Raw genomic sequence first — 15,095 nt, forward strand, 5'->3', positions numbered from 1 at the left:
TTAATAGTGACTGACTCATTACGTACCTATGATTTAATTTGAAATTAATGCATGCCATTATATTAGAGGGATCACACGAAAATTATTTCTTTTGACAATATTGATAATTTAAAAAAAAAGGAAATATTGAAATTTTAAATCCAACATTAGAAATTGGAGGGTCCAATCCCCCACTTTTTTACTTAATTAAAAAAATAATGCATTTGAATGGGATCAAGTTACAACAATTTTTGAGTTACAACAAGTTACAACAAGTATTTTCTATATTTTCAAAGTCCAAATCGTCGATCCAAACCGTTAGATGTGATCTCTACAATAAAATGTGATTGGAGACCAAATTTTACTTTTTTTGGAATTTGTTTACTATTTATTAAAATGGGTACGAAATTTAATGGTTTTAATTTGACTAGTTTTTGTACCCATCTTAATAAATAGTAAAAAAATTCTAAAAAATATAAAATTTAGTCTCCAAGCACATTTTATTGTAGAGATCACATCTAACGGTTTGGATCGATGATTTAGACTTTGAAAATGTAGAAAATACTTGTTATAACTTGTTGTAACTCAAAAATTATTGTAACTTAATCCCTCCTCTATATTCATAAAGTTTAAAATTGAACAGAAAAAATATTTGTTAGTGCTTGTGTTAGAATTTGCACTGGTTAACCAAATTTGCTATATCAACTCCACTGGACAAGAATTTGCTATATCAACTCCACTGGATGATAAGTATTTAGATCTAAAAATAAAGCTATGAAAATAGCAGCAAGGGCACTCTAGGCAGATTTTTATTTTCTTTCTTTCTTCTCCACAACTCTGGACACGTACCACCCTCTAGGTTTCTGCTTTCATTATGTTTTTGTTCATTTATTTTACACACATCACCAGGTTTTCATTCTGAGAACCTCCACACTGTAACCGAACATGGTTAATATAAAGTGGGGCTAGACCCCTCTTGTTTCCTCAAAAAAAAAAATGTTCTCATGGTTTTATTCATTTTACTGAGAGTTCATTCAGACTTTACTGGCTACTCAAATGTCTCTAAAATTTGTACAGAAGGTATAACATGTGCGTGATGTGAATTTTTAGTTGTAGTTTTTCCATGTACTCTCAATACAAAATAGGCTACGGGCTATGGATATATTTTTTTTTAAGGTAAGTATCTTTAATCTCTACTAACAATTCAATTGATAAAAAAAAAATATTTACAAAAAATTAAGTGACTCTAATTTCAATTTTTTCTTTATTCTCACAGAATCCTCTAAATTATTCAAAATTACTCTCATCACCTTAATCATCATCTAAATTACTAGATCAACTCTTCTAATTCTACTTATATACATTTATAATCACCCTAATATCTTAATCCCCATCTCGCTCTCCGATCGGATCTGTCCTTTTGACAGACGTCGTGTTCTGATAACTATATTTACTCACCATCATTCTTTAATCGAGATGATAACTCAATGCTTTGAGCTCCAACAATGCTGTTTTTTCATCTCCGGTCGGCTCGGCTCCCACCTATCTGCTCGAAGAAGTAGAGCCGAAAAAAAGAGAAGATATCATTGTCAGAAATAAAGTCTGAATTCTAGATGGGAAAGGTGGAATGGAGGGGTGAAAGGTGGAGGAGAGAGGTTGGCAGCTGCTCTAGATTGACTTCTGCCAATCGCTATTTTTTTTAAAAAAAGAGCTAAAGTTCTCCTCCAAAGTTGCAATTGACCTGATCTTACTATTCTTCGGCTATGACTGGGCTTATCAAATAAGGAAGTCGTAAGTTAATAAAAAAAGTTTGGGCTGTCCAAGTTTGAGGTGTATTGGTGTACCTTGTTTATTTCATAAATGGGCTATTTTCATTGATCTCAGAAATAGACAATTTTTGGGCTCCAATTCAAGGCATATAGCATATTTTTTAATTTTTTGCCATCCGCAGGCTTTAATAGGTAACTCTTAAGCCCAATATAATCACATTAGTTCTTAAATAGAGGGAAAGAGTGGTCTAAATCAATGTTGTAAAAACCGTCCGTTTATGCTGATTAATTGATTGATTAGTCATTGGTGTTCATCAAACTTTATGGATTTTTTTGATTAAACAATCAATTATGGCCGATTATTTCTAATTATAACCGATTATTTCCGATTAATCATCTGACAGTACCCTGTCCGTTTGATGAGCACATACCGCTATTTACAACAGCGGACTAAATAATAAAAATTTCTAATCTGTCCTAAATAATCAATCACATAAAGGCCAACATATCTCTTTTGGGATACCAAGACGTTGATAGATATAGAGGAAACTAAACTTTAATAGGCAACATTAATGTTTAAAATAAAAAAAAATTCAAATTTGACTAATTAAAATAAAAAACTTTAACAGGCTTTAATAGAAAACATTAATGTTAACTAAAAAAGTTTAATAGGCTCTAATAGGCAACATTAATGTTAACTAAAAAACTTTAACATGCTTTAATAGGCAACATTAATGTTAACTAATTAAGTTTAAAATAAAAAATTTCAAATTTGAATTATACTATATATATTTTATCAAAAAAAATAACTAAATTAAATGTAATAAATTTTACAATTCATCAAACAACTTAAACACTCAATTATTAATCTATATTTAAAAGCTATTGCTAATTAAGGTATCAATTAATTTACATCCAAATATTACAAAATTTATACATCTATTTATAATCAGAGGAGAGATCCACTTACACCATTTTCAAAGTCCAAACAATCGATCCAAACCGTTCAACATAATGGATATATTAAAATGTGCTTGCAAATCAAATTTTACATTTTTTTTTACTATTTATTAAAATGGGTACAAAAATTCAATGGTCTAAAAACAACAATTTTATAAAGAGGAGGGTTCAAATGTCTCCATTTTTTGTGCCTCCATCATGCTTCCATTTTTAAAAACTTAAATAACTCAAAATTTAAAACTTAAACATCAAAATAAAACCGTTAGATGTGATTTATGTTATTTTCTCTATCTACCCATAAAAAAATATCATATTTTGATTTTGTTTTTATGTGAATCAATAAGTTAAAAAATCAATGTCTAGAAATTATCCACATTAGCATACATTTTTACAAGCTCAAGATGATAACCAAAACAAAGCTGGAAAGCCATAATTTTTTACACGTGCATATATAAAATGATGTAGATCACATTTAACGGTTTTATTTTGAATTTTAAGATTTAAATTTTGAGTTATTAAAGTTTTTAAAAATGGAGGCATGATGGAGGCATAAAAAATGAAGGCATTTGAACCCTCTCTTTTATAAAATACTTAATGTTTAGTGGATCCCTCCTATTATAACCAAATCAAATTATTGGGGGATAATAAGCCTCTGGACGTAGCTATCGTGTAGCCAAAACGTGTGACTCACAAGCTTTTCAGCTATTGGCCACAAAAATTCTGACCACACACCTTGTGCTTCACCAGATACCAAACCGTGCGGGTTATTAGATTGATATCCACATAACTTACTGTCAAACTCAAATAATGGCAACAACGATGGGATTTAATATTTTAATTGACCTTATTAGGACGTCCAGTAACTTACTAGCTAAATTAAAATAAAACACAGTAAAAAAAGAAAAGGTAAACAAAACAAATCAAAGAGCATAGGAAATAAAAACAAAGAAAAGTCTGGTCCTATGGAGGCCTGTATTCATGAAGTACAGTAGTTGTATCTGAGTTGTTGCAGAACTTCATTTACCATAACATAAACTGTGATATAACTATAGAAAGTTACCGTTGTTTTCTTTACATATGTGATGTTCTGTTTTGATTTTTGGTTAGATGTATTAGTTTTTGGTGTCTGTCATTTGAGTTTATAGTGATATTGATCAATACTAGTAGGTGAAAACTTTGTATCTGGTACTAGCTTGTTGGTACCGATAAACACTGGAGTTTTCATTTTAATGGAAATCGGTGGATGTTTTCACTTCTTTCAAAAAAAAAAACTGTGATATAAGCAAGATGCTCAGCTCTTTTTCTGTGTTTTGCAGGCTGATTATGCCCTCAATCGGTACCAGTACCATGTGTACCAGTGTACTGGTCTTGTGTGCCACATCTACATACAGCACGTCAGCACCTTACAGAAGGTACATTCATTGAATATGTGTTTTACCGACTCAGATACCCTCTGACATAATATGCAACTGGTAGCCATTTGCCACCCACGTTTGAGTGAATTATTGATTGCTAATCTCTTGTTAAGGAGCATTAGCCATCCAAAGACTTTTATGATTGGTGCACCTTCAAAGTGCCTGTGTCCTCCCATTTCCAAATAACATTATTTTTCCTGTCCGGTACTGGAGTCTGATAGCTGATTAGCTGCTGCAGATCCTGGAATTCCTACATAGCCGATGCTGTGAGTGGCCACCATAACTTTATGCATGAACTGTTGAGATAAATTCAGTTTGCGATACTGCGCTGCTTTGTACCAGTACGCAAAAGATAGAGGAGGGAGAGAGGAATAACAGTGCAAATTCTGTTTTATAATATCTCTTTTCAAATTACATGTGTGCATCTCTATTTAAATAAAATATTGCAGTTGAACAAGGAAACTACCCACTAATCTGTCAACTACAAACATGCTAATAATAACTGACCATTATACCAACTATTTCATACGTCTAACAACTGCGTCTAAATCAGCTGAACTTATGCAGAGATCATCTAAAAATAATTATGAATTAGTTCTCAACACATGCATACAAATACAACAAACTTAATTTCATTTTATTGCGGACTTGCGTCATGAATTTGAGCACCTGGGATATCTCAAATTTTGATTTGATGTGTGGAAAATCCGACAGTTCATGAAATTCTTTCTCAACAAATCTCAAAGAATAATAATATTTCCCCCCTGCATTCTGAATAAGCACAAAAAAAAAAAAATTGACCCAACTTTAAATAAACTGACAATTCAAGATGTTTCAGAGGATTACATACATGCAATTACATTCATAGGCAAGGATCCATTACATACAATCTAAATTGCCTGAAATGTCATATTGTTATGGCCTAGAATTAACTGGGCGATCCACATACCAGGTATCACTGTAAGTACCTTGTGTCCAGGTACCAGTCCTATCAGCATTCCAACCATTGTTACCTGGATTACCGGGCCTACCAGAATTCCAACCACTGTCACCTTGCATACCCGGCCTACCAGCATTCCATCCACTGTCTCCTTGTGTCCAGGTATTAGGCCTACCAGCATCCCAACCACTAGCACCTTGTGTACCAGGCCTACTAGCATTCCAACCATTGTCACCATATGTACCAGGCCTACCAGAATCCCAACCACTAGCACCTTGTGTACCAGGCCTACCAGCATTCCAACCATTGTCACCATATGTACCAGGCCTACCATCATTCCAACCACTACCACCTTGTGCACCAGGCCTACCATCATTCCAACCACTACCACCTTGTGCACCAGGCCTACCATCATTCCAACCACTGTTACCTTGTGCACCAGGCCTACCATCATTCCAACCACTGTCACCTTGTGTCCATGTACCAGGCCTACCAGCATTCCAACCACTGTCCCCTTGTGCACCAGGCCTACCAGTATTCCAACCACTGTCCCCTTGTGCACCAGGCCTACCAGCATTCCAACCATTGTCACCTTGTGTCCATGTACCAGGCCTACCATCATTCCAACCATTGTCCCCTTGTGTACCAGGCCTGCCAGCATTCCAACCGCCACCTGGGCCGCCCATCATGTTACCAGCCTACCTCACCAAAAGCATCAACAATATATATATAGTAGATCAGTTACAATATGATTAGGATTTATATCCAAATTACTGAAGTATATCCATTTAATTAAAGTAATTAAAGCAATTAATTTTAATAAACAATTTTATCAAAAATTAACAAAAAAATGTGTCGTTCCTTTTCAAGAAAAAAGAAACTTAATATAACACGAACATGCAAAACAGTTCCCCTTGAAACATATTGCAAGACCATTGTTTTCGTGTATGTAATATATTCTTTTCTTATGGTGATCCAATTTATTCATATTGAAATCAAAATCATAAGGGAATTGGTACCAAACCACTGGTATCAATCCCCAGTGTGCATTGTGCATCTAATCTAAACTATAAAAAATGAGAACCAGATGATACTTCACTCATCAACCAATTAAAACATGCTCAGACCAACAAATTGATCTGAATTAATTAGAAGTCCAGATATACGAGGACAAATGTAAAACCAAGAAGAGTAATACCCGAAATTTTTATTATTACCATATTAAAAAATATATATATATAAACCAAAACACTCTCGTTTAGTTAGAATTCAAAAATTATCCAGGCGGCAGAGCCAATCCGTGGACCCATTTAATGAAGACCACACAGCTGATCCGTGGACCAAGACAGGGGTCCACAGATTGAATCTGTGGCCCCACAATTATTTTTTTATTTCTTTTACAGGAAAAAATTATTAATTAATAAGAAAGGCACAAACTTTGATATATCTCAGTCAACGCGAATTACAGGGGTTCAATTCGGCTCAAATTTGAGTCTTTGGGCATGATTTTCAAGTAAAAAAGAAAAGGAAAAATTAAAGCTGGGGCCACAGATTCAATATGCGAACTGCAGCCTGGGGCCGCGGATTGACTCTGCGGCCTAGGTATTGATGGAATTGCCCCAAAACGAGGGTGTTTTGGTTTATTTTTTATTTTTAATATGGTAACAATAAAAATTTCGTGAGTAATAGAGACTAGAAAATCAAAAAGAAACATAATATATATGAAAAAGAAAATTCAGATGAACCAACATAGAAAACCAACATTTGGCCTGTATCTATAATTGCCTGTATCTTAATTTCCTGTATCTTAATTTCAGGTGAACCAACATAGAAAACCAATATATGATTTAATGATGATCTAATTGCCTGTATCTTAATTTCAGATGAACCAACATAGAAAACCAACATTTTGATCGATGTATATAAAAAGATAGAGCTAATAGAGTACCATTTCTGAGAAAATTAGAGCACAATAGTGAGGATGGAAGTATTATCGCTGAGTTTGTTGATTGCTTTGGTGTGTGTAGGCTAGATTCCTTGATGAGTATATATATATATATACACACACACACACACTGACACTAGAGCTGTTGCTAGCTACTTTTCAGATTTGTCCATTGGAAACTTAACAATCTGCAAACATCAAAAACACGTGCAATTTTAATGACCATATCTGAGTGGTTGAGCTGTCCTGTGAGATCTCCACTTGTTACTGATGTTGTGTTGACATTCACTTGTTATTTTTGAGGTCACTACAAATGTGGTATTTATTCTTTTAAATTATTAACAAAAATTTAGTCTGATCAATTGTATCATAATTAATTGTGCGAATTTTTCATTTATTCATGTTTAAATTAAGAGCTACAAACCTTTACATATATTTTAAATAATCTAAATTACATGTGTATATAAAATTACAAGTTTGTCCATTTTGTTAGCTTCGGATGCATATCAAAATTACAATAATTGAATTTTTGTGTACACCTATTTTGTGATATATAATATAGAGTTAGGCTACTATGACATTGGTGTTATTTGAAACTAAATAACACCAACTTTTAAACCCTTAGATCTGCTTTAAGATTCGTACTATCCGCTTTTACTGTTCAAGCACTTTATTTTGTACGAATCTTAAAGCAGATCTAAGGGTTTAAAAGTTGGTGTTATTTAGTTTCAAATAACACCAATGTCATAGTAGCCTAGCCCTATAATATATCAATCAATTAGTTTTATTATAAAAAAATTATTTAATCTTTGTTTAACATGTAGCTTCCTAGCAGCTATAAAGTTAAAGCTAGCGTTCACTTGATCAAGCACACCTTCTGAAAATTTGGTGAATCTATTAAATATATGAATTTTGTATTCAATTCTCTTCTTTTTTTTTATTAATCTTATTCATTATGGAAATTAACTTCTATATAAGAATTTATCTCACCACACAATGTGAATTATAAAATACATTTAATGTATCAAAACTAAATACTAATTATTCACAATATTTGTTGATTGTTACATGTATTGCTGAAAATATACAAGTTCCACCAAGTATATACATATATCTCATTGAAATAATCAAGTAATAGCACCTTGTTTGTGACCAAACAATTAATCGACATAGTAGATGAGGTGATGGATCAATACTATTAACTAGTCAAGTTTGGAATCTAACATTTCAAATTTAAATTATCCTATTTATATTATCCCAAGAAAAAAATTTACCTCAATTAAATGTAATAAATTTGACAATTCATCGAACGACTTAAACACACAATTGTCTAGTCTATATTTAAAAGCTATTGACAATTAAGGTATCAATTAATTTACATCCAAATCTTACGAAATATAATATATAAATATAACCAAATAAAATTATTTGGGGGGGGGGGGGGGGGGGGGGGGGGGGGTGGGCAAGGTAGCTATCGTATAATTAACTACCCGTGTGACTCATGCAAAGCTTTAATTTTCAGCTATTGGTCCCACAATAATTCTGACCACACCTTAGTTATCTTTGTTGCCTCACCACATGCATACTAAACCGTGTGACTCACATATATATATATAGATTGATATCCACATACAACTACATCAATAGTGACAACAAAAATTAATTAATTTATAATTTCTCCTATTGAGATCAACATACAACTACATCAATAATGACAACTACAATTAATTAATTTATAATTTCTAAATGAGGAGAGTTCAAATGTCTTCATTTTATGTGTTTTTATTATGTCTTTATTTTAAATTTTTTAATAATAAAAATTTCGAAAGTTTTATGTCAAAATAAAATCGTTATTGTGATTTACATTATTTTTACTATGTGAACATAAAAAATTATAATTTTTTGGTTTTGATTTTATATTAATCAATAAGTTAAAAAATCGATATTTATAATTTATCCACAACGGTGTATTTTTGTGAGCTTTTGATACTAATCAAACATTATTGAAATGACATGATGTTTTTTTTATGCATATAGAGAAGATGATACACATTATATCTAATGGTTTTATTCTGACGTCTAAGTTTTAAACAAGAGCATCTACATCCCACCAATTTAAAGAGATTTTTAAATAATTGTTAACTACCTTTTAGAAATTAAGGTCTCCGAAGTTTCTAAATTAAACCAGATATCTAAACAAATACACATACAACCAGATATCTAATGAATAGAATATGAATAAAAATATAGTTCAAATAATAAAATAAAGTTAACTAATCTGCATCACAACACGCTACAAGTTAACTAAACAAATTTGTTACTTAAAAAAAATATTTTTGTTGCTAACAAAAAGTTAGTTAATTCTCGTTGAAATTATATTTCAACTTTATTAGTGTTGCAAACAAAAACACTCGATTTAAAATTAATTTATTGATTAGAGTAAATTTTTTGCATTAGCATCTTTGAAATTTATCGTTTTAAAATCTTTGAAACAAATACCGTTAATATTTTTAATATTTCTTCATTGTAAAGATAACGAATAAACTCAACATAAAGATAAGTATCTCATTTAATAGAAAAATTGAAATATTTACTATTCTTTATTGTTTTACCCAATGACGAATTAATTTTCCACTAATCTTATTATAGACAAAATTGATATAAAAAAAATATCATGAGCGCTAAATATTATAAATTTAACCCTCAAAATAAGACCCCTTCTAAAAATTTCAACATTTCAACAGTAATTTCTTTAATATACCTCCTCAAACTTAGGGTCAAATAAGGAAAATTACTCTTAAAAATCCGTCGGTGATTCTTTCCGGTTTAAATCAAACTCAGAATTTGTTTTATACGGACTCGAGATATCAAGCGACCGATTTCATCTTGCCCTCAAACTCTCCAGTTTTCGCTGAATTGGTCGATAAATAGGCATGGTACCCTTTTCTCTTTCTCTCTCTCTTTTCTTCTATTGTTGTGGCATATTGAGACAAAATGTTGTGAAGCGGATCCAGACTAAAGGAAAATCGTCAACTTTTCGGTGTTTTATTGATTAAACGCAGTTTTAGACCCTTGAGATATTCTGTGGTGCGTTTGTCACAGTTTTGTAAAAGGTTGATTAAATTGTATAATTCTAATTTTGTCGATGGCCCCCCAAGTTTCTGTGATTTATGTTTTATTTGAAGTGAATTTCTAGAAATATGGTTGTGTTTTGTGAGTGAGTTTAGTGTAATATTTTTTATTGATGCATTTTTATTCTTGTCAAAATTTAATGTTTCTATCGAAAGATGCATGATTATTATGATTAACAACATTTGGTAATTTGATAATTTCCTCTGTATGACCGACGGATGCAACCTTAGAGCATCTACATCCCTGAAACTATTAGAGTTTCTAATTTGACGTGGCAGTTTCTAATCCAGTTTCAGGGATGTGGGAGAGTTTCTTATTTAGAAACTATGCAGGAAAGTTTCTTATTAAGAAACTGTTTATAAATTCTATGTTGGCCAAATGATTGGCTCAAATTGTTTTTCCTTTTTAATTTGTTGCTGACGTGGCTTAATAGAAACTCTAAAATGAGTTTCAGGGATGTGAGAGTTAGAAACTTTAAAGACCATAATTTCTAAAAAGTAGTTAACAGTTATTTAGAAATCCTTTTGAGTTTTAGGGATGTAGATGCTCTTATATAAGTCGCAATAAACTTAGAAATTCAGATGTTAATTGACTCATGCAATGCTGATTATAATTTGGCATTCTGATCTGTGGGGAATTTGGTGGTATATATATCAATATTGGTCATGTTTTGTGTTCTACATTTGAGATAACTTGTGGCCCATTTGTTGTTTTCTTGTATTTTAACTCAGGAATCGTGAAATATGGATGGTAACGATGTTGCCATCAACAGAATAAGTGATTTACCCGACAAACTCATAACACGAATACTCTCCTTGCTGAAAATCAATGAGGCTGTATGCACGTGAGTATTATCCAAAAGATGGAGAAATCTTTGGACTTCTATGGCTACTTTGGATCTTGGCTGCAATCTTTTTGGGTTTAACTTAACCACAAGATTAAATTTCTGCATTGTTGAAGAATGCATTTATCATGCAATTGCTTGCATGCCTCACGTAATCCATATTTGCACGCGTACACACATGTACTCCTTCAACTTGCCCGATTCACTTTTCAGTTGTGGGGCAGTGAAGGAGATGACATTGTCTGGTAACCATATTTTATGGAAAAACCAACCTAACTCTATAAACCTCCCTTCTCTTCAAAAACTGGATATTGGTAATAAGCACATGAATGATGATATGATTAGTATGCTTTTATTGGGTTGTCCTGTCCTCGAAGAATTAATTGGTCCTAACACAGTGCTGGTTGATATTTAAAAATATTAACTCCAATGTGCTAAAGAAATTGATTATAAGGAAATGTTACTTTCCAAGCTATGCAACATCAATTTCATTGAATAATGCATCATCTCTGGTCACAGCAGACATTGATTTTGCAATTGCATTTGGTGATCCTGAACTGAATAAACTGAATCTTCTTCGCGGCCTTCCAAATGTTACAAGTCTAAGGCTCAACATAATTTCTCGCCATATCCTGGTATGTTTAATTTTGAGTGCATCACATCAGATGTTGAAATAGTTGTTGCAGCTTGTTTGAGTAGGTTTATTTTCGATTACATGGTACTGCATATTTGCTTGGTGGGTCTATGGATTTTAGGATTTTAGGTTACACCTCTTAGTAAATTAATTTGAGTATTGTTGTCTGTTTCACCTTCAAGCCGAAATATTGGTTTTTCAAAAAGAAAATTCAAGGGACAATATGGTTTTTTGAATTGGAAATCTTGTTCCTTCCTGAAAGAAAATTTATTCTTTTCTTTTTTGTAGGAATTACTCGGCAAAGTTATTCCAAAATGTCCAATATTGAATAACTTAAAGAGCTGAGAACTTGGCTAATTGGAGAAAGGTTATGGTTGGAATTTGGTGGCTTGCTTTCTCGAGCATTCACCCAATTTAAAGAAGCTCATCTTGAACTTCGGTCATGTAATTTCTCTCTCTCTCTCTCTCTCTCTCTCTGTGCTGGGCAAAGGAGGGGTAGCAGTCAAGATGCTGCCATTTCAGTACTGTGCCTAATATAGTTTAGTTGATTAATAAGCATCTTTCTGCAAGTAGGTTATTAATTAAATTGGGCACCAACCATTAGAAAATGAAAGGAATGCAGTTTGTATTTCATCACTCAAGAGTCGAACAATATTATGCATATACAGTTAACATTTTACCATACATGCGAGCATATATGGTACTGCAGCAGCTGATTGGTTCAAATTCTGAAGACTGATAATGGGAAAGTAATATTGTTTTCGTAATTGAACAACTAATGACTTACATACATACATCTTTTAATACTGAAAAGTTAAATGTTTAGGATGCAATCTAATGCTTGTCGCTTGTCTTCACAAAATCACAAGCATTGGGGCAACTATCTTACTGTTTTACTAACATTTCATTGTCAACTATCACTAGACATTCAGTAGGAGACATTGTGGCCCATCACCAAATCAGAGTGAAGTTGCTGCAGAAGTAGCGTTGCCAGAACATTTTTCATATTAACGTGATTTCCTTGAGACTCTGGAGATAAGGGTAAAAAAGGAGAGTAAAGAAACGGTCAGTGAGGTAGTCACAACTTTGGGTATGCTTGTAAAGGCCATAGGAAAAATTGTAATTCTCTAAGTTTGTCGATCATCTTTCAATTCAATTAACAAGTTTGAGAATTGTTTTAGTTTAATGCTATATATTTCTTTAGCTATCTTTCTGTTCTAAGTTTCATTTGTTGCCTGTAAAACTTCTCTTTTTTTTTTTAATTCTGTTCAATGACCACATCACGCTTGTTGTTAGCTGTGATTTCTGGTACAATTAATTAAACTTTCTAGCTATAAAAATAACCTATAATTTCAATTCTTCTAGTTTGGAGTTTGCTGTGTTTCATTGTGTTGTTAATTAATATAACCTCTTTGCACATCTTTCTCTGGCTTTATACATTCCTTTGTAATGATCTTTGTTGGTACATTTTAGATGTTCTATGGTGATGTATTCGGAAATTTGACGATTAAGGCACAGATTTGGAGCACAATATTAGGAAAATTGTAAAGGATAGCGGTGACTTTTTACAGTTAATTTTGATTAAGAAAATTGGAACATTGAGTTAATCAACTATTATCAGTCTTCACATTCGCAAAGAGGGAAAATAATAATATTTATTAAATTCACTATTTTTTTTCATACTGGCTGCATTAGGTTGAAGCATTTACTGTTACATTTCCTTGTGAAATGTTCTACTCATACTTGCACAAAATGTTTTTGAAGCATTCCCTGGTACATCACAAAGAGAGAAAAAAAAAAAATTTCTCTCTCATAACCAATCCGTCTTTCATAAAAATAGAAGATTGCTCATTTGATCAATCTCTATTTAAACTTTGGAGATAAGGCTCCACTCCATGACTAATTGAACAAAATTAAAATATTAGCTATATAAAGCTTAAGAATGAAAAATAAAAATGTCTATGAAGGAACTCCATACGAGATAACTAATTGATTTGGTAAAAGTTTAGATAAATTATAATGTTACAATTGACCCCTTTTTCATATATAAGCTGATTATACAATCAACTTTTTCAAATTCAACAAATCGTTCTAATTATTAAAATTATCAGTGCAACCATTATTAGTACAAAATTATAATCAACGATTTACTTTTATTTTCAACAATTTAATACTGATGATACTTGATACTGTTACAACAATTTATGTAAATCCAAATTTTGGCCGTTGGTTTTGTCTATAATTAAATTTTAATTTTCAATCCGGATATTGTATTAGGCATGGATGCAATACTAACACCTTCTACTTTTAATTAAGAATATTAAAAACAGTAATTTTTTAATCTTATTTAAATAGCTTGATAACTGAATAGTTTGAAGTACTTTAATTCTCAAGGATAAGGAGATTACGAAAATGTGTTGCACTGATCGGCGGTGTGAATATATAATGAATAATTATTTTTGTACTTGTGCTACAGTACCCGGACTTAAAAAAATAATGTGTTATGGTCCCCACTAATTATATTGTTTCCACTAATTATTATTCTAAAAATATATTATATATATAGTCTCAACTAATTATTATTCTAAAATCCTAGCAGTACTCTTTCTCTATGGTCCCCACTAATTATATGGTTCCCTTTCAATGTCCCAGCACTAATTCCACGTCAACCTTTCTCTAACAAAAATAGTTGATTTCATAAAAATAAATACTGCAGTGCATAGATATAAATACTTTCTGTGTCTAAATATTAATACTTTCTGTGTCATATGTAAAAAATACTTAGATATTTATACCTTCGTATATATAAATACTTAGAAGATAAGATATTAGCACTTAAAAAAGTAAGATGTTAATACTTTGATGCGTAACTTGTTATGATAATCTTTTTTCGAGTTTCCCAATCATTCCCGTGTCAACTTTCCTCTAATAAATATAGTTGACCTCATAGGTATAAATATTTCAGTGTATAAGTATAAATACTTTCAATATTTAGATATTAATACTTTCAGTGTCATATGTAAAAAATGCTTGCAAGTGTAGGTATAAATACTTGTACGGCGAGGTATAAACACTTGCGTGACGACGAGCCTGAAAGTACGTCGGTGGTCCCCGAGTACTGTAGCGCGAGTACTGTGCGGGTACTGTAGCGCGGATAATGTTATCTTGGCGCTACATAATCCACAAAATAAATAATTGTTCACATCATAAGTATAAATACTTTTGTACATAGGTATAAATACTTCCGTTCATAGGTATTAATACTTTAGGAAAAAAAAATTCGAATTGTGCAGTTTCTGCAATCTCCACAAGAAGTTATATTTTAACATTTAATTTTCGGTGGTCCCCCCTACGGATACAGTGCGGGTGCTGTAGCACAGGTACTATTATCAGCTCCCATATATAATTGATTTATAAATTAACTGAAAGCTATAGGATGTTAAATTGTTAATTGATGAAGTCATGATTAATTTAGAT

At 32.0% G+C, this 15,095-nt stretch overlaps 1 protein-coding gene across 1 annotated transcript; it reads right to left on the reverse strand.

Annotated features, from left to right (window-relative positions):
* Positions 1 to 4,859: 4,859 nt before the first annotated feature.
* LOC144560643 (uncharacterized) lies at positions 4,860 to 7,171 on the reverse strand. The gene is made up of 2 exons (XM_078309881.1): positions 7,012 to 7,171; positions 4,860 to 5,761 (listed from the first exon to the last, which is right to left on the reverse strand). The coding sequence occupies exons 1-2, from the start codon at positions 7,012 to 7,014 to the stop codon at positions 5,039 to 5,041; spliced, it is 726 nt and encodes a 241-aa protein (XP_078166007.1). The 5' UTR covers positions 7,015 to 7,171; the 3' UTR covers positions 4,860 to 5,038.
* Positions 7,172 to 15,095: the final 7,924 nt, after the last annotated feature.

This window comes from Carex rostrata, chromosome 1, assembly GCF_964058835.1.
Source record: "Carex rostrata chromosome 1, lpCarRost1.2, whole genome shotgun sequence".
In the NCBI taxonomy this organism is placed as follows: Eukaryota; Viridiplantae; Streptophyta; class Magnoliopsida; order Poales; family Cyperaceae; genus Carex; species Carex rostrata.